The sequence below is a fragment of the Curcuma longa genome, chromosome 15 (genome assembly GCF_044706935.1).
Source record: "Curcuma longa cultivar G26 ecotype Majalengka, Jawa Barat chromosome 15, ITB_CL_G26_1.1, whole genome shotgun sequence".
NCBI classification, from domain to species: Eukaryota; Viridiplantae; Streptophyta; class Magnoliopsida; order Zingiberales; family Zingiberaceae; genus Curcuma; species Curcuma longa.
The window spans coordinates 5,119,880-5,139,296 of NC_133875.1; the positions used below are offsets into that span (position 1 = coordinate 5,119,880).

The 19,417-nt window shown below is 35.7% G+C and overlaps 3 protein-coding genes across 5 annotated transcripts; 1 reads left to right on the forward strand and 2 right to left on the reverse strand.

Moving 5' to 3' along the window:
* Window positions 1-639: 639 nt before the first annotated feature.
* On the reverse strand, window positions 640-4,434 carry LOC141846699 (uncharacterized). The gene is made up of 6 exons (XM_074734733.1): window positions 4,131-4,434; window positions 3,356-3,555; window positions 2,540-2,680; window positions 2,395-2,475; window positions 978-1,102; window positions 640-894 (listed from the first exon to the last, which is right to left on the reverse strand). Exons 1-6 carry the CDS (start codon window positions 4,354-4,356, stop codon window positions 843-845), a joined length of 825 nt encoding a protein of 274 aa, XP_074590834.1. The 5' UTR covers window positions 4,357-4,434; the 3' UTR covers window positions 640-842.
* Window positions 4,435-5,219: 785 nt separating this feature from the next.
* Window positions 5,220-6,973, reverse strand: LOC141846740 (uncharacterized). Its single transcript, XM_074734780.1, has 2 exons — window positions 6,440-6,973; window positions 5,220-5,394 (listed from the first exon to the last, which is right to left on the reverse strand). Exon 1 carries the CDS (start codon window positions 6,934-6,936, stop codon window positions 6,445-6,447), a length of 492 nt encoding a protein of 163 aa, XP_074590881.1. The 5' UTR covers window positions 6,937-6,973; the 3' UTR covers window positions 5,220-5,394; window positions 6,440-6,444.
* A 1,234-nt stretch (window positions 6,974-8,207) lies between these two features.
* On the forward strand, window positions 8,208-18,785 carry LOC141845865 (lon protease homolog 2, peroxisomal-like). 3 transcript variants are annotated; one of them, XM_074733864.1, is made up of 17 exons: window positions 8,208-8,315; window positions 8,519-8,628; window positions 8,713-8,824; window positions 9,658-9,827; window positions 11,610-11,701; window positions 12,131-12,310; window positions 12,520-12,603; window positions 12,697-12,824; window positions 13,388-13,589; window positions 13,695-13,901; window positions 14,994-15,124; window positions 15,267-15,480; window positions 16,255-16,554; window positions 16,660-16,854; window positions 17,475-17,720; window positions 17,879-17,980; window positions 18,465-18,785. In XM_074733864.1, the coding sequence occupies exons 1-17, from the start codon at window positions 8,209-8,211 to the stop codon at window positions 18,546-18,548; spliced, it is 2,664 nt and encodes an 887-aa protein (XP_074589965.1). In that variant the 5' UTR covers window position 8,208; the 3' UTR covers window positions 18,549-18,785. The 3 variants fall into 3 exon arrangements, with proteins under 3 accessions (XP_074589965.1, XP_074589966.1, XP_074589967.1); XM_074733865.1 differs by having other exon boundaries at window positions 8,519-8,610; XM_074733866.1 differs by lacking the exons at window positions 8,208-8,315; window positions 8,519-8,628; window positions 8,713-8,824 and having other exon boundaries at window positions 9,671-9,827; window positions 11,612-11,701.
* Window positions 18,786-19,417: the final 632 nt, after the last annotated feature.

The window sequence follows — 19,417 nt, forward strand, 5'->3', positions numbered from 1 at the left end:
TCTACTCAAGTGAGGCCGACCGAGACTCACAGTCGACCTGAACCAGCGGTCACGCAGGGCCACCCTATGCAATACCAACATGTGGTGCACTGTGTAATGCCACCTCCTGCAACCCCTTGTCCTTTTCCAACAATGCAACTAGAACTACCAGTGAATCGAATTAAATTAATCAAAATTTAATTCAAAATAATCAAATTTTTAAATAAAAATTAAACAAACTGAATTGATAAAATATCAATTAATTTCAATAAAAAAATTAAATTCATAAAATTTTAATTATAATTTTTAAATATTATAAAAAATTTATTAATTAATTAAAAATTTATAAATTCACTTATTTAAAAATTTATTGATTATTTTTTATTTTAATTAAGGAAATTTAATCAAATAAAAAATTTTAAAATCAAAATAAATCGAATTAATCAATTTTTTTTAAAAAAAATCAAAATTCTCAAATAATAAAATTGAATTTTTAAATTCGATTGATTTAATAGATTTGTTCAATTTAATTAAACTTTTACTCACACCTAGATGGCATAGGAAGGAATGACTTTCCGTCCAATTTGAGTATATAAAAAATATACAAAAATTGACTGCAGATGAATTCATAAATCCATCACTCTATTATTTTATAATAAATAAATAGCAACGGGAAGGATAAGTAATCCCTTCTTTTTCATGAAATAAACAAAAGAAAACTTTCGGTGGCAAAAACTTTTCTCAGTTTTCCAGTCCGTCCTCCCAAGTAAACATGACATAAAGCACGAGAGAGATAAGACAACAGAGTACACATGAACAAAGAAATCCAATTTAACTTACAACTCATGTGCAAAGAGATCAGACTACACTATACCAGAGGGAAGCCGTAGCACCAGTTGTCCAGCAACAATAACACTGAAATAAGTGAGAAAAGGAGAAATGAAAAGTGAAAGATAAGCAAATAATCCCTCACTAATAACAAATAGTTCATCTATTACCTCTTAACGTAGTAGTAGCAGAAATCAGCTAGGATGAAAGTTTGAACAATCTCAGCAAGAAGCACCATGGATGGCCACAAGCCATACCCCAAGGCTGTCAATAATCTTCCACGGGTATCAAGGACCTACAAAAAATGTGTCCATGGCTTTGAGAATATTCATTGTTGAAAGCAGCTATCAGGGAGAAGCAAGTTTGAAGGAATTAAGTTATTTTTTGATCTAGTTCTGCTATTTTCTACTTGCTCATTGTTACTTGAAGAACTAGATCCACAGAAGTGTCCCTTTGATGTAATTCTGAATTTTGAGTGATTTACTGACTAAAATATGGATATAGCTTGGAACTTAGTTATTACTTCAATACTGAATTAGAAAACCTAGTTCATAGGTAGTTTATATGCATACACTTTTGGAGTTGCAGATACATACATAGTTATCTGTTTGATAATCTATTTCTTGCAAACCATATTTCACAGGATGCTCGGCAAACATGATTTATCTGTCATGTTATTACATTTTCTCCATCCCTTTCAAAACTATTATGTTTCCCTGCATTTCTATCTGTCCAAGTAAACAACGCAACGGAAAAACTGATCACTCCCACTTTTGTCTGTGCATTAAGCTTCCATCTTATTTTTCATCATCTGAACTAAACAACACCGTACTGTCTACAAAAGGTCCACATCTTATGCAAGTTCATAATTCTGGAAGTGTTAATTTGTTACCCAAGCATATGTCCTCATTACACGGCGGGACTATGCTGAAACTTCTATGAACCATTTTGTGCAGGATACATGGAACAAAACTTTCAAGGTTTCTTTCCATCATCCCAGATTGGAAAAGGATAAAATTAGCCTAAACCTAATAGAGTAGCATTCATAAACACTACATGAATGCATGTAATCAATATCGTATTCATACAGATCTTCACAGATGGTTGAAATTAAGAAATATACTCTGATGTCTGAACAATGCTAATTTCTGATGTTTGCACAAGTAATAGAATTATGACCTTAATTTAAAACAGACGGTCACAGAAAATAAAGAAGCTACTTTAGTTGGTGCATGGGCAAGAAAATATCAACATCAATATTCATCATTTTGTGAGAAAATGACAGGCACATCAGCAAATAGACAACTCAAGACTATAAAGATGCTTCAAAACCAAATTTGATATACATGGAAATACTATTTAAAATAAGGTGGGGCGTAGTGAGATCTTTTCCCCACCGCTAAAATATAATATTTGAGGCTACGCTAGTAGGGCTTATGAACAACCAAACCACTATAATATGAAGAGAATCTTATTTATAGATTTTTTTTTCAAAACAATTACTATTTCAAAAAAAGACAAGCAATGACTGACAAAGAAATCAAGATGCAAAATATTAACAAGATCAACATGAAACAACAACCAGACCTGAAGGACCCAGTGCGCACAACTCAGAAATCTTGCGACGCCTAGAGCAAAAACATAGTGAGCTGTGAAAGGTTCTACAATCTGAAAAAGCACATTTGAAGAAATTAGAGAATTTTCTCTGGAAAGAATGCAGTTTAGGTCCTACCTTTGTGTTCTGCATCAATCGTAACTGGGGCAGTACTGAACCAGCTTCCAGGTAAATGCAAAAGGCCCAACAAATCCGATTGAATATATTATGGGATGTTGTAGGATGAATCACAAGGGCTAACAAAGCACAAGGCACAACCTAACCATAGAAATAAAGGTAATGCTTATCAGATCATGTAAATAAACTGGAAGCTGTTTTTGACCAACAGGGAGACGAGTTTCAAGAGCCTTTAAAAGATCATAGACTGTAAATATTGTTAAATCTAGACTAGAAATTTATTATTATGCGTGGCCTAAAGTTCTAAGCAACTAATTTGGCAGGAACTTTCAAACAAATTTAACAAACTCCAATTAGTTTACTTCATCGACAATATTATTTGTACAATCTTATCTAGACTATCACCATTCTATCTAAATTAATTGTTACCAAATCTATTTTTATCCCAGAATAATCAAACCCATCACACTAAGCCACTTTTAATTGCAACGTTGACTAAACATGCTATCCAAGCAAAATTACATGTGCATAACCAAGAAATCAAACAGCTTCAGGATAGGATGACACTAGGGCATCCAGTACGCTGAGCTATCTAATTTGACTAAACACTAATGCAGGAACACACTCCAAAATAGTTTGATCTTCTGGATGAATCATTATCAAATAATAATGCAAACAAGTGCAGTTTTAAATAAAGCACAATTTTCACCATTACAATTAGAAAAGGAAAGGATAAATCTACATTGTTTAGAGTTCAAGTATGTAGAGGATGTTTTATTGAATTAGGATTTTCATAATCTAGATCAGCTGTCTCACCACATAATATATAGCAAAGTTGTCCTTGGCCGCCATATAACTTGTCCTCAATTTAAAGCGAATCATATAAATGACCCAAAGTGTAGTAGCAAGAGTCGCAGTATCTAACACTGTATGTATATCATATTCCATTACGAAGCTGCAATACAGTCTAGCCGCTAAAAACAAGGCTGTTAAGTATTGAGACTTCAGTGAAAGTCCTGCATATTAAGAAAGTATATATATATATAAAACCTTAACAAATTGAAGCATCAAAAGAATAATAAATCATTCAAGTTACTAATAAGAAGGACGATTCAATTAAATACCTGAAAATGCATATTGGTAAAATCTTTAAAGATCAGAGGATCTGTTTCTAGAAAACACTTAAATGCACAAAGCAAGCGTATCACAGACTCCCAATAGAGGTTCAACGATTAAACATTTGAAAACAAAATTGGGAATCCTGCAGATGGAAAATTAAAAAATAAAAAGAAAAAGAAAAGCTTTTTGCCAAAAGATAACAGAGATCGATCATCAGAGAATTCAAGGCATGCTCTTTTTAATGGAAAGTTGAGAATTTCTTTCTAGTCATAGTTTATAGGTCATCTTCTACTTAAATTGGCCTTCAAAATCTCTACATGCACAATTAATCAAGTAGAAAGCATCAAAATTTCTAAAATATACTCCGACGACATGAATACCAATTTCACAAACCGAGAGAAGATTAAAACAAAGCAAACCAAAAACCAAAACATACAAGCGAAAAAACAAAAAGTCGAAAGAGGGCAGGCACCGGCGCAAGTCTTCTCCTTGGTGAGTTTATAGATTAAGACAGAGATTCCAACGGCATGCACAGCCTCAGCGGCGACGAACAGATTGTCATGGTCGTGGACGATGAAGCGAAGGAAGACCAGCGCCGCCATGCCGGCAACCACGCTGAGGAACGCCTTCACCTTGGGCGGCTGCCGCTTCACCCATGCCACCATCGCAGGGATCGGCCTCCTCGCGCCCTTCTTCATCACCAACGCCGCCGCGCCGATCGGCTCTCGCCGTCGAATTCCAACAAATAAAACAAAACAGGGCAACCGAGGAGCACTTTTTTTACCTCGCTTAGGAAACGGCGAAAGAGTGACAGCTCTCATTTATAGGCGAAGAAATTTCACTTAACACCCTAGAATTTGAGCCATTTCAAACTTTTGATTATGACAGAAATTTCTAAATTGTAGGGGGAAATTTTTTAAAAATTAAGATTTTTTTTAAGATAAGTAAAATTAATATAATTTTAAAGATTTTAAGTAGTCAAACTTGTTTATAAACTTTCAATGACAAAGTAATTTTTTAAAACACAAAAAAAGAGAAAAAATGAAATCAAAGAAAAGAAAAATAGTGTTGTTTGATGCACTACATTCCCTTGGCATTTGCATCATCTAATTATTGGAGCCTTTTTATATAGTGAGATATAAGTGCTCATGGCACTATTTTTAATTTATTGATAAAGAATTATTATTATTATTATTATGAGCAAAGTAAAAAAAAATCACTTTTTTATTAATCATCAAAAGAATGCCCCATTATATTTTTTATCTCGAGATAACAACTATATCATAGTTTAACTTCCGAAGGTGGAATCGTCACTCCATCGCCCTCACACGGTCAACCCTTCAACTATATATGAAGAGGTAAATCGAGAAACTGCAATTGACCATGATGGAAGAAGGATATTACCTCGATCGTGGTAAAAAGACCATCTATGTTAAACTATATCATAGTTTAACATCAACACTTGAGTTGTGGTAAAAGGACTAATGCATTCAGCAATCCAACAAATTTTCAAGAACTGATCCTTTTCCACTAGATTGAATGAAAAGCTTGTGCCCACAAAGAGGGCCATTCAACTAATTTTCAAGAACTGATCCTTTTCCATTGGATTGAATGAAAAGCTTGTGCCCACAAAAAAAAAAAAAGAATTCAAACTAATTTTCAAGAACTGATCCTTTTCCATTAGATTGAATCTTGATCATTTTTTTGTATGTAAAGCTCTTTTCTCAGTGATTCATCTGCAAAACCAAACAAACACCTGAATTAGATTGCAGGTTATTGGACTGATTGATTTGTTTGATAGAATTAATCATGATATATCATATTAGATTGTTGGCAAGAATATCATTTTTTTCTTCAAAATTACACATGAAAAGCGAATCTAAGATCAGAGTAAAGTTCACAAAAAAATCGGATCGATACTGTAATTAACCCACAATAAAAAATGCTGGAGCAACGAGTCTGAATCTGCATATAATTTTGTTTTCTTTAGTTAAATCTCAAGATAGATTAGATTGTGTAAAGTAGATGCAACATCTAAGGCATAGATTCACCGCTATGGGCAACACAAATTATACAAGTGAAATCCCATGTTCTTAGATTACAACTAATTCTTGAACAAAACGACCTTTAAGGATTTCAAGACAAGAGAAAGAAGAACACTCAGAGCGATGAACTCTTGCACTTCTCTGTCTGTATCTTCAGAGGGACAAATGTCAACATCCTTAGACCAATTGGATAAAGGAACACCGAATTTGTCAACAAAACCTATGCCCTCCTGAAGTTTGATCCCACATGATGTATGAGCTAACTGGGAATTGCCATGATTCTAGCTTTAGATTTCAGGTAGGTAAACAAAGTTGCAGTAGTTTTAACCCTGCGCAAAAGAAGTTCTAACTCCTCCTTGAAGTTCTAACACCTAATGATTTAGTTTTCGAAGTCCCACATACGTTTTTGGATGGAAATTCTTCATCCTTTTCTTTCTGACTATGCTCTCATAGTTTTGTTGTTATTGTTGCACTTTGCAGACTGGTTTTTGGCAATGCTTAGCCAGCTTACAAGTGTTACAAGACCATGGAATTGAACAAGTCAGAGATTGAGCGGTTGCGTTTCTGCTGCCATTATTGGTCAGACAAGCTTTTTCTGTATTACCATATTAAATTCCTCTGTGTGTTTGGATAAACAAACATGACATGAACAATTCAATTCCTTTTCAGGATTCTAGTTGCATTATGATTACAATACAGTGTGCAAATTAAAGGGAAGTTCCCAAAAAACCCTTACTTGATTTAGGGCGAGGCTTTGAACATGGCGGAAGGGGGCAAAGGAGCGGAGTCGAGCTGGTAGAGGCCGAGCGCAGGGCCGACGAAGCGGAAGAGGATCCACCCTCCAGCGATGACGAAGATCAAGGCGTAGGCGATCTTGTTGAGCCAGAAGAGGAGACCCTTCTCTCCCATGTAGAGATCCACCGCCTTCTCGCCCGGCGTCATCGCCTCCCAATCCTTCCTGGGCGGGGGTTGCTTCCGGGGGGCCCTCTGCTGCTGCTGCTGCTCCTCCTGCCGCCGCACCCGCGACCGGGACCGGTACTTGATATTGAGCGCGGGCGGAGAGGGGGCGGAGGGAACCGCCGCGCTCTCGGCCTGCCTGTCGCCGGCGTCGGTGGCGTCGCCGTCGGTGGTTGCTCGGGGAAGGAGAAGGCGAGGACGGGGGGAAAGGCGGGGTCTTGGGACGCAGCACGGATTGGGAGAGAGGGATGAAGGATACAGCAATCTGGAATCCATGGCTGCACTTCGCGTTCTCTTCACTCACACTTCACTGGTTTGAGGCACATCCAATCTTATCCTTACCTGGTTAGTTTTACATTTTTGCCCACAAACTCCATAAAATTAGTAAATTCGATGGACTCATTTGCAAAAGGTAAAATTCGTCATCTTAACGGCTTTACATAATCGGTCTCACGGTCATCTATGAAGAGGTAAATCGAAAAACTACAGTTGATCTCACGACCATCTGTGAGGAGGTAAATCGAATAACTACAGTTGGTCACAACAGAGGAGGATATAACTATGCGTCGAAATTTGAACCCTTGTTTTCTTCTGCAAGTTTGTTCCGTCATAATCAACTCAATTATGCCCCAGAGCATTAATGACGGACTCATGATTGAAGGCAAAGTGCCTTTAAATGGTTCTTAATTTCAGTTTTTATTCCTTTAACCATAATTTTTTTACAAAAGGTGAAATTCGTCATCGAACGGTTCCACACGGTCGGTCCCACAAGCTTTTACCAATCTTTGACATTATTGATCCATGATTAACTTATTTTTCAATTGTTAATGAACACTAATCTTGACATTGAACTAACCAATACATAATTAATGACCTTGTCAAACTTTTACCAAGTCAATATGATTCTTCATTAAGAAAGCATGAAATAACAATTAATTACCTTGCACGACTTTTTACCAAGTCAATACGTTTAATCATTAACAAAGGACGAAAATGTAACCATCAATTATTGTGTCGACAATAAAGTTGTGAAGATAAGATTGATATTTAATAATAATAAATTGACGTTTTTGAATATTTAAATTTGAACTAAAACTTTTTTATATACAAGGAGGAATGAAACTATTCGTGAATATTTATATACAATTTAGGGATTTTTTATTATTATAAAAATAAAGAGCGTCTTTTAAAATTCTCCCCACGTATTTTATTTTAATTTTTGAAACGTGTTTTAATAACACAGAACAGCCGCCGAACCAACCGTGGGACGCCACGTAAACATCGTACGTCGGTGTCGCATCGCCACGTCGTGTGTAAGATGTGGGGAAAAGACTGCGGTTGGACGCAGAATACGTCATCTGCGACGATATCCCGATGGCGTCACCTGCGTTGCGTCACCCACTCTTTCACCGTTTTTCAGATACGGCCGATGCGCGACGGGCCCACACCCACCGTGTCCTGTCCCGAGTCCCTTCCTCTCTGGTCCCTTTTTATACCAGAGCGGTCTCCAACTCCGTTCGTCGATCTATCTCGTTCTGTCACTCGGCGATGGCAGAGACGGTGGAGCTCCCGGGCAGGCTGGCGATCCTCCCCTTCTGGAACAAGGTCCTCTTGCCCGGCGCCGTCATTCGAATCCGCTGCACTTCGCCCAGTAGGTAATCCCCGTTCTCCCAACCGGTTCTCCGAGCATGTTGCGTCGATAGGACTAGAGTTCTTGCTTCGAGTCAGCTAAATTTGGGGCTTTTGTTGTACTTGTAGTATTTTTTGAGTCATGTGGCTTTGGATACTGTAGTTATCGATTTAGGTGTCTATAACATGTGGTTTCCGGGAGTCATGGTACTGGTATGTCGTGATGCAGTGTGAAGTTGGTGGAGCAAGAACTGTGGCAGAAGGAAAAGAAGGGATTGATTGGCGTGCTTCCAGTTAAGGGCAGTGAAGATGCTATTGTAGGTTCGTTGTTATTTTCAGGTTATTTTGGTTGTCCTTTTGCCATTTTGTAGATAATGTGCATCTGAGAAAGGGAAATTTGGTCTTACGTTTGAGTATTTGTAGGTATCGGGAGTGATTCTTGGGAACAGGGTCGTAAGGGAGAACCAATTGCAACTGGAGTTTTTCACAAGCAGGATGCAAAGAGACCAAGGGAACTTGCTCACTGGCATAGCAGGTTGGCGCATAGATGTATTCATTTTCCCTGAAAATTTCACGTTTTTTAAAATAAAAACTTCATTTTTTTTATTAGACAGCCGCGACTCATTTAGTTTTAACTTGAAATTTTAGTCAATTAAAGTTTGTCGTTGGTTATGCTCTAAAAAGTTGGTTTTGCTGTAGTTTTACTTTGTGGATTGCCCATAGCACTCATTTCTTTATGTATTTGATAAAAATAATATGCATCTCTTTTTGTTTCTTAAAAGATAGTCTTAAAAAAAAAGTATCTATGTTAAGCATCGTCTTCTTTTTTTGATGGATGAGTGGAGTTGAATGTTAATGGTTGTAGAAAGATGAAAGTATTCTCTTTTCTGGCATGGCACCATGTATACTTTGTGAAAGTGTACCAATCGGCAAGGCCAAATGCTCCAAAGATTGCAACATAAAACTTTTTTAACATAAAAAGGAGCAATTTGAATGTTACTTATCTGTCTTTCTTCCATTGTTTATCCAATGTGCAAGATTAATGTACATGGTCAATTGACCTTTATCCATCCCAAGCATCGAGATATAGACAATGCATACCTTTTTACATTTGAGAGTTACATGAGATTGGTAGATTAAACTAGGGATTCCTATCATCATTAACTTGGTTGAATGATTATATAGAAAACTTTATCCAAATAATTGCTCATATTAACCGGGTAGTTCTATTGAGAATAGCTAATTGATTGTCATTTCATTTGTGAACCAAACAGATTCTGTTTTCTTCATGTATTAACAACTTTCAGACACATATATTTAAATATTTTTGTTGCCTATAGAATCTTAGTTATCAAATTATGATTTTAGGGGAGTAGCTGCTAAAGCACTGCACCTCTCTCAGGAAGTTGACAAACCAAGTGGAAGGGTTATCTATATTGTTGTTCTCGAAGGCCTATGCAGATTTAATGTTCAGGAACTCAGTGCAAGAGGAATATATTATGTTGCACATATCAGCAGTCTTGATTTGTCTAGTGCTGGTAAGGCAAGCACGCCATTACCTAATACATTTGTTCCAATTGGTTCATTCTTTTACTATTTTAATGACTTATATTCTAAGAAAGATAGGGTTCTTTGGGCATGGTATTTCTGATTCTGCATATGCATATTCCAAGAAAAATTATGTTTCTTTCTTTATGGTTGATTCTATATTTCTCTTTAGGATACACACACTTTCTACTTAACCATCTTAGCTTGTGTTGTTATTGTTGAATAATGGACAATAGCCTGAAGAGTAAAGTTATTTTCTATGTCAATCATATGTATTAGTATCAGGTTCGTCAAGATAATCTTTTCTCATAAGTGATATCAGATGTAAAAATTATCATATGCATGACCAAAAAACATTTTTCTTCATGATTCTGAAAACATCTCTTCATTCTCTAATACTGCAACAAAAATATAGGAAATTTAACTATAGTATGTGGTTATGGTTGATGAAGAATTTATCTGCATGAAAGAAGAAATCTAATAAAAAATTGGTCTGCCTTGAACAATAATACTTGAGAAGGTGTGCTTGCCCTTGACATCCAATCATCAGTCTTCTTATAGAATAAAAGACCTACCGTAAGTTTGTGTAATTATGTAATTCAGTTACATTTTGCCTTCAAAACTTTTGTTGTCAGTTCCTTTCATAGTACTTATCAACTCATATATACTAGTGTTTGATTTTTTGGGAATGCAACCTAAAATTAAAGACATTTCTAAGAATTGTTTTCCTTTCATCTTTCTCAATATACAGGGCAGAGTGAAGTGATTATTCCATAGTAAACTTACCAATAGCTCTGATAGAATCTTGCTAGCACGTGCGCATTCTATGGAAAGTGCAATCTGCCTTTGTAGTTATGCAATAAACTGTATTTCTAAGTGCCTGTTCAATCTGATTTGTGAACCAAAGGAACAGATAGTCCTATGAGACTCCGACTAGTGCAAGGTCTATTCAGACTTATCCTTGCACTAAAGTAGATGCTTAAAAATATGGTTTTCATGAATCAAACTTATTGTCTTAGGCTTTTGTGCTTTATTGACACTCCTCCAAGTGTACCTTGACAATACTTCCTGGTAGAATTTTTTTTTTTACTTTTTGTAAAAATAGGATCGAAAAAGAATGTTCATTCTGTGCTTCTATTGAAATAGAGGTTAAGATACAGACCTAACATCTTAAAACAGCAACAAAAAAAAAGCATGTCTGACATCAATCCAAAAAACTATCACCAGAAACATTGAATAGAAAGAGCATATCTGATATGTACAATCCAGGTGATCATGTAGCTAAAGAACAATCATCGATCCCAGACTACGCTTCTTGGTAGGTTGTTTCTTCAAGGGTTTGGAGCTTCAAGTGTAGAAAAGTTTCTTAAGAGAAGTCATTTTGCCAGTATCCTATTTAGAAGCGCACTATCTGCATCAGAAGCCCTTACTCCTTGAGAGAATGTACCCGGAAAATATAACACTTAAGATTTTTCTTTATTTTAGTACATCCTCACAACATTATAATAAATAACATTGTTTAGTTTTGTTTTAGCTTTTCTATCTCTATATTCAAACATGCTAGAGGTGCTCCTTGGTATGTGTAACAAGCTATAAAATTTCTTTGTTTTTTCGTGGATTTCCCAGGTTGTTAATATGCCTATAAATCTGAGTTGTTACTACTAGTGCTGAACTGTTCACTTGCATATGCATTTTTCTTATGGAAAATCCTTCTGCGATTGTGGTGCATGCTAATAACTAAAATTTTCATGATTGTTCTCCTTCCTGCTTAGAGTTGGAGCAAGCAGAACAAGATCCAGATTTCATTTCATTATCTCGCCAATTTAAAGCTACAGCTATGGAGCTCATTTCTCTTCTTGAGCAGGTTGGTGTTCTACCCTGAAGGTCTGTCTTCACGATCATTAAATTTTTATTGTGTTAGAATTAAGGTTTGATTGTGTGCATGGAGAAATGGTTTAGTAACAGTAAAGGCAACACAAGCCACCTCCTTTTTCTGTTTTCCTTTAATATGCTATAATCACTAATCTTTTGAACTGGAATTATGTCTGAGTTATAAGGAACGTCTTCACCCTTATTCTATGATATTTTGCTAAATGGGCCGTTCTATTGCTGTGTGGATTGGTCGTTTCTCTCAGTAATATTTGAAGGATTTCGTTTACTTTTGCCCTTTGAAATTGTTTCATGTTCGTTTAAGTTAGTCTTATATCACCAGCTGCTTGTTTTTGCTTTATCTGTTAGTTTGTCATAGCTTATTATGTAGTATTTCTCACTTGCTCTTGCTAACTATTTGCAGATGCATAAACTTGAGGGTAAGAAAAGATTTCTCCTGGATACAATTCCTGTGCATAGGCTGGCAGACATATTAGTTGCTAGCTTTGAAATAAGTTTTGAGGAGCAATTATCGATGCTTGATTCTGTTGATTTAAAAGTGCGATTCTCTAAGGCCATGGAACTGGTGGACAAACATATACAGGTCAAGTTCACTATCTGTGTTTTAACCATCATTTCTAGCATCTCAATATACTCCTGAAGTTTTATGTTTTTTAAATTGTACAGCAACTGCATAATCCATCAAAATTATAAAATACCATATCATTGATTTTTAAGAAGTCGAATATCCTATGTACTCAACCTGATTACTTGGTTTATCATATATACTTAACCCAATTACTTGGTGAACAGTCAATTCGTGTGGCAGAAAAGATAACTCAAAAGGTCGAGGGTCAGTTATCTAAGTCCCAGAAAGAATTTCTTCTCAAGCAGCAGGTTTGTATCTTTATATACTGATCACATTGATAATGTCTACTAGTTTGTCAACAATTGCTCTATTCTCACACAACTTAAATAATCGTTTACTAGATGAGGGCTATAAAGGAAGAACTTGGTGATAATGATGATGGCGAGGATGATGTGGCTGCCTTGGAAAGGAAGATGCAAAATGCAGGAATGCCTCCTAATATATGGAAGCTTGCTCAAAGGGAACTGAGGTTGGTTTTCAAATTGAAGTAATGATTTATCATCAACTTGCCATGTGCATGTGAGACTACGATCAAACTGTATGTTGAATTTTCTTCTTCAGTACAGACTGCATATCCTACCGTTGTTGTAATGGTACCAAAAAAATTTTCTTTCCACCCACTCATTTCTGTGAACATCTCAATTGCTGACATGGAAGCTTTCTGAGCCATTCCTGAAAACTCAATTCCTTATTCATTGCATATCTTTTATTAAATTCCTGCAATTTCTTAATTTCTCCCTATACCTTTGGTTGCCTTTGTTCAACTAGGGAAGAGTGTTCAAACTCTAGCAGTATGAGAAGTTGTGCTCTTATGTACTACGTCTGTTAATCAGAGTCATAGATAACTTGTACATAAAGTATGTTCACCCATAATCTATTGGGAGAAAAAAAATAGCATTATTGTACTTTTCCAAACATATCGAATAAAAGCTTAATAGCCTTAAAAGAATTTTTATTTCTCAATTTATACAAATTTCCTGTCTTCTAAGCTATTTGATGCAAAAGATGTAACTATTAAAACTTTCTATGCAGACGCCTAAAAAAGATGCAACCTCAGCAGCCTGGATATAACAGTTCATGTGTATATTTGGAACTTCTTGCTGATCTTCCTTGGCAAAAAGTTAGTGAAGAACCTGAACTTGATCTTAAGGCTGCCAAAGTGAGTCTTGACCGTGATCACTATGGGTTGCTTAAAGTTAAGCAACGGATCATTGAATATCTAGCTGTTAGAAAGGTTATGTCTTATCCTTGTTTCCTGGTTATGTTTGCTTATCCTTAACACTATTAGCATCTAACAAGAGTCCACACCAGTGACACAAATATACTACTATTTTTGCAGCTTAAACCAGATGCACGAGGTCCTGTGCTTTGTTTTGTTGGTCCTCCTGGAGTTGGAAAGACATCATTAGCATCATCAATTGCAAGTGTCCTGAGTAGAAAATTTATACGGATATCTCTGGGTGGTGTGAAGGATGAAGCTGATATCAGAGGTCATCGAAGGACATATATTGGAAGCATGCCGGGACGACTTATTGATGGATTGAAGGTTTGTTTTAGGACATTATGCCATTGCAGTTCTATTTCTTTATTGTCTTTTCAATTATAGATCTTTGAGATTACTTTTGAAGTGACTAGTGTTATAGCTCTCATGGATCAAAAAAATGGGATGGACACAAATGACACATACCTCAAACACTTCATTGCTTGTCAACTGTTGTCATCTTCCGCAACTAGGGTTTTGCTGCAGCAGCTTTGTCGGCTTGCGATCTCATCTTCTGCAAGGGTTCCTGTTGGAGCTTAGTGCACATTATTCCTTCCACATTCCTTCTGTTTCTTCCCTCAATTTCTTCTAATGATTGGTGCCGATTGGTACCACCTTGGTAAACCCAAAACCTCAATGTGGAATAAGACTTCAAACCTTGCGTGAACCTTTAAACCCATTAAATGTTTCGCTATTTACTTATCTCGATTATCCCAACAGCATAGATCTCTTATGTTCCATGAGGTAAGCCACTTTTTCTTTGGTTCTTCTTGATTCCACCCTCCTCATTTGTGCAACAGACACCACATGTCGGGATACTAATGCAACATTGGTACTTTTTGTTCCAGCTAGAATCGGGAACCTAGGCTTGGAATAAGACTTTAAACCTTAGGATAGAATATATATGTTGTTTTTTTCCTTTCCTTATTTGTGATTTATGTTTTTTGACACCATCACGTGTTCTAATATTTGAGAAAAAGGCAATTATTGCTAACAATACATAAAACTCATATAGCTGTAGGATCATATAGGCTGCCTTTTTGTTTGTATACATCGTCTTTTGTCATTAGCAATCCTTTAATTTCATGAAATAAAGGTTTTTAAGAGTATTAAATGCCATGTCATATTCCCAGAAAGAATTGAAAACAGTTATGACCTTAGCAGGCCAATTCTGGTACCTTGCCTTCAAAACTTTTTCATCTGACCTTCACTGGTGCAGCCTTTGCAAATTCTGAGTTGTCCTAGCTTCATGGTTTATTATATTCTCATTTAGTAGCCTCTGTAAATTATTCATGTCCACCAAATATGTTTGATTACCTATTGGCTTGTTGTTTCACCTGACATACATCATCCATATTTCATTTAATTAATCTGCAGAGAGTGACTGTCAGCAATCCAGTTATGCTGCTTGATGAAATTGATAAGACGGGTTCTGATGTCCGGGGGGATCCAGCATCAGCATTGTTGGAAGTTCTTGATCCAGAACAAAATAAAACTTTCAATGATCAGTATCCTCACTTATGCTGCTTGATGAATTTCTATTGCATACGACTTCCCTACTAGCTGGATGGATACATTTAGTAAAATACTATTTAAATAGGATTAATTCTTATTTTTTTTATTGCAAAAATTCCTTAACTTGTTTTTCAGTTATTTGAATGTTCCTTTCGATCTATCAAAGGTAATTTTTGTTGCAACTGCAAATAGAGTTCAACCTATTCCTCCTCCACTCTTAGACCGAATGGAAGTCATTGAGCTTCTTGGCTATACACCTGAAGAAAAACTAAAGATAGCTCTCAAGCATCTTATACCAAGAGTCTTAGAGCAGCATGGACTAAGCTCTCAGTTCCTTCAAATTCCTGAGGTATATTTTCATCAAATTTAGGTTTGTTAGATTAGAAACAAACTTCTTCAGCTGCTGAAATTTTTAATATAGGTATCTAGTATGAAAGTTTTAACAATTTTAGGCATAAAAATGTTTTTTCTCACTAGAAATCAAACAATTCAATAGTTCCTTTTATAATTTTGATCTTCTTTAGGTGTATATGACAAAGATGATACTACTAGTAATTCTGCATTAAAAATTCTAATTTTTCTTTATGTTCACTAGTATAATTCTAGTTATGTAAAGAACAATCATTATTGTCATGTGAACGGTAGCATAACTTTTTTAATCACTTGGAATGTGCATGGAACTTTTTGCAAATATGTATGTTATAGGTAGATATAAAATGTTTATGTGAATATGTGATTATGTATAGTGGTTAGAAAAAATTTTGGCATGAATAAATGTATGTGTGTGTATATAATAACATCATTTTATGACTTATTTGTTGTCTGTTTCACAAAAATTTCTGTGATTCACAAAGTCTTAACATTAATCAGCCCATATATCTGGAATAGCACACATGACTTCTAGTTGTCCGTGAAACATGCTCCTTATCAGTCTAATTTAAAGGTACATTTATGATTTTTTTTCTTTCGGTTACCATTCTCTTTATCATAGTCACTGGTCTTTACTGGTGGAGGAAGCTAGGCATCACATGTATGCGCAGAGTGGTAGTTCATGTTTGAACAAAGTTTTTCTGGCATTAGACTTTGTTATAAAATTTTACATGTTTCTAATATTTATGTGCAGGGCATTGTGAAACTAATTATTCAGAGATATACTAGAGAAGCTGGTGTTCGTAATCTTGAAAGGAACTTAGCTGCTCTGGCTCGTGCAGCTGCTGTCAAGGTTGCTGAAAAAGACTATATGGTTCAGCTTGGCAAAGACAATCATCCAAAGACTTCTTTGATGAACACCAGGCTTGTTGATGCTTCTGAAGTTGAAATGGAAGTCATTCCTCTGACTATCAACAGTCAGGGAATATCAAATTCTTTCTCAAGTGCCTCAGTTATGGTAATAGATGAGGCTATGCTGGAAAAAGTGCTTGGGGTAGCGGCTTTTATCTTAGACAATCAAATATTTTTTATACTTTCTATTCAGCTTTATCTGGTCTTCAAAATACTTTTCTAAAATATAATTAGCTGAAAATTGCAGCCTCCTAGATTTGACGAGAAAGAAACTGCTGATCGTGTAGCTACTCCAGGAATAGTCGTCGGTCTTGTCTGGACAACCTTTGGTGGTGATGTTCAGATTATCGAAGCCACAGCAATGGTGGGGAAGGGTGATTTGCATTTAACAGGGCAACTTGGAGATGTTATTAAAGAATCAGCACATATAGCTCTAACATGGGTATTTTTCTTGCTTGATGCATCTACCTCTTGTTGAATTAATTCATTTTGCATCTACCCCTTTTCTTGGGATAGCATAATGGAAGATTGAATGACATTCATGTTAACTTTTAACTTATAGTTTAGAATCCTTGAATTATTGTTAAATCTTCTTTAAACTTTATGCATAGAGACTGAGACACATCTCATGAGAATTCCTTTAGGACATTCCAAAAAGCCAAATTTCGTTCCTGCATCAAAAAATCCAAAATATGATGGCCATCAAGTAAATTCAAGCTACACTGCAATTTGTTTCGAGGTTATCCAACACACATTCTGAATTCTGTTGCAGTTCCACATATTCTCTTTTTTGAACTGCACAATTGCTTGAAGAACATTGCATCCATATACTTATCTTTTTCAAACAAGTAATAAGTTGTCATCGGAACTCTTGTTCAATACTTCTGAATCATACTTACTGGAACATTTCTGAATAATACAGAAAACTGATCCCATCTAAATTGCTGCTAATTCAAGTCTTTACCCTACTTCTAAAATCTGTGCTGTTCACAGGTGCCTAAAATATTTTAAAGAACGAAAAGTTTCATATATCGAATTATATCTCATTTTTATACATAACAGGTGAGAGCAAGAGCAGCAGATCTCAATCTGTCAACTGCTGGTGATATCAGTTTGCTTGAGAAGCAAGATATTCATATTCATTTTCCCGCTGGTGCTGTGCCGAAGGATGGTCCATCTGCAGGAATTACTTTAGTAACAGCCTTAGTATCACTATTCAGCCAAAGGAAAGTTAGAGCAGATACTGCAATGACTGGAGAGATGACCCTCAGAGGCCTTGTTTTACCCGTTGGCGGTATCAAGGATAAGGTTGGTGCTACGATAACTAAGTTTTGTTTCACATTTCTTTCGAAAAAAAAGAAGTTAAACAATCCCTTCTCTTACTGAATTATTTTCTTAGTTGTTATATGATATCACACCTTCACTTTATTACTAGTTCTGATAGGAATATTTGGTTACTTCATAAGGTACTGGCCGCAAATCGGTATGGTATCAAACGAATAATATTGCCTGAACGAAACTCAAAGGATTTGGCTGAAGTTCCATCAGCCATTCTTGCCGGCATGGAGGTAATGCATGCTTGCCTTCATATAAATGTTCATCTTTTGCTTAACCTTCTATGATGCACATACACTTCATGGATTGATGTAGTTGTGCAAATTTTGCACCCACACTTAACCTGACGATGCTTTGTTATCGAAATCAAAATTGTGCCAAAACTGGCCTTAAGATAATACCTCCAATCAGTTGGCAGATTTTTAGTCCATCAGTTGTTTCAACAAACACCTTGATGAACAACATTGTGCCAAAATTATTCTATATGACACCAATACATTCAAAGATCATATCGATAATTTGTCACAATTTTAATATAAAATGTTGTTTTTAGGTGCTTTCAGATGGTAGAGGTTATCGAAATTGGAATTCCTCGATTAGCAATGACAGTGATTGAATGCTCATACTTGTTTAGCAAAATTCTATGATTCTTGATAATAGTATAAATTGCTACGCAGAGAAGTAAAATTACTTCAACGATCACTATATACTTTGCAGATACTGTTGGTGAAGCGCATTGAGGATGTGCTAGAGCATGCATTCGAAGGTGCAAGCCCATCGAAACCGGCATCAAAGTTATAGCACTGCCTCACTCTACTTTGAAGAGCATATAAGTAGGCGAAGATGGAGCTACATCTTCGACTTCCACTTGCAATTCCTTCCTATCGAGCGATGAGGAACAGACATCTCTTTGGGTAGGCAACTGGTGGCTTGCACAGTTGCACATGGCATATCGCCTGTTCATATGTATCTAGAGTTCATATACCTTCTTTGGCAGTTAGTCCATCAGTGAAATAAAGTTTAATTATTATTGTTGTATGCCTTTTCTGGCAGTAACTTCACAATCCGAAATTGTATCTTGAAGGTAAAAATCAAGTCTTTCGGAACATAATTGAGTTAATTACGATAGAATAGATTTACTGAAGTGACAAAGATCAAATCTAGATGAAACCAAAGTAATGCCTTCCTCTATAGTGGCCAACTACAACTTTCCGATTTATCTCCTTATAGATGGTCGTGGAGCTAACCGTGTGGGGCCACTAGGATGATAGATTTTATTTTTTTATTGAAAAATTGAATTAAGTAAAAAATCAAAAGGTATCTTTTTTTATTTTAAATCGTAAAAAGGTATTCTATTTTAATTTTTTAATCAAAAGGGGCATCCCATCCTGCATAAAATGACATAATTATTTTCTAATACTGTTCTCATTATTATCTAACATATATCTCCCATATAACTTCTAAATCAGTCGGACGCATTATAGCTACTATGGTATCATAGCTATTATAACTGTAATAGTTATAACAATTATGAAATTGTAATTGTTATAGCATAAAAATAACTTTAAAAAGATTAATTTTTGAAGTCTAACAAATCTTTAAATAATATTTTTTAGATATCAATTACATCCAATAACTAATGTAGATGTCTAAATAAATTTCAATATAAT

Excerpts from the sequence above, each read along its gene's own strand:
- LOC141845865 (XM_074733864.1), top strand. The coding sequence starts at position 8,209 with ATGGCAGAGACGGTGGAGCTCCCGGGCAGGCTGGCGATCCTCCCCTTC. Across the intron at positions 8,316-8,518 it reads CGCTGCACTTCGCCCAGTAG|TGTGAAGTTGGTGGAGCAAG; the intron begins GTAATCCCCGTT and ends GTCGTGATGCAG. Across the intron at positions 15,125-15,266 it reads AATAAAACTTTCAATGATCA|TTATTTGAATGTTCCTTTCG; the intron begins GTATCCTCACTT and ends CTTGTTTTTCAG.
- LOC141846699 (XM_074734733.1), bottom strand. The coding sequence starts at position 4,356 with ATGAAGAAGGGCGCGAGGAGGCCGATCCCTGCGATGGTGGCATGGGTG. Across the intron at positions 3,556-4,130 it reads CAAGGAGAAGACTTGCGCCG|GACTTTCACTGAAGTCTCAA; the intron begins GTGCCTGCCCTC and ends CTTAATATGCAG. Across the intron at positions 2,681-3,355 it reads ACTTTGCTATATATTATGTG|GTTGTGCCTTGTGCTTTGTT; the intron begins GTGAGACAGCTG and ends TTCTATGGTTAG.
- LOC141846740 (XM_074734780.1), bottom strand. The coding sequence starts at position 6,936 with ATGGATTCCAGATTGCTGTATCCTTCATCCCTCTCTCCCAATCCGTGC.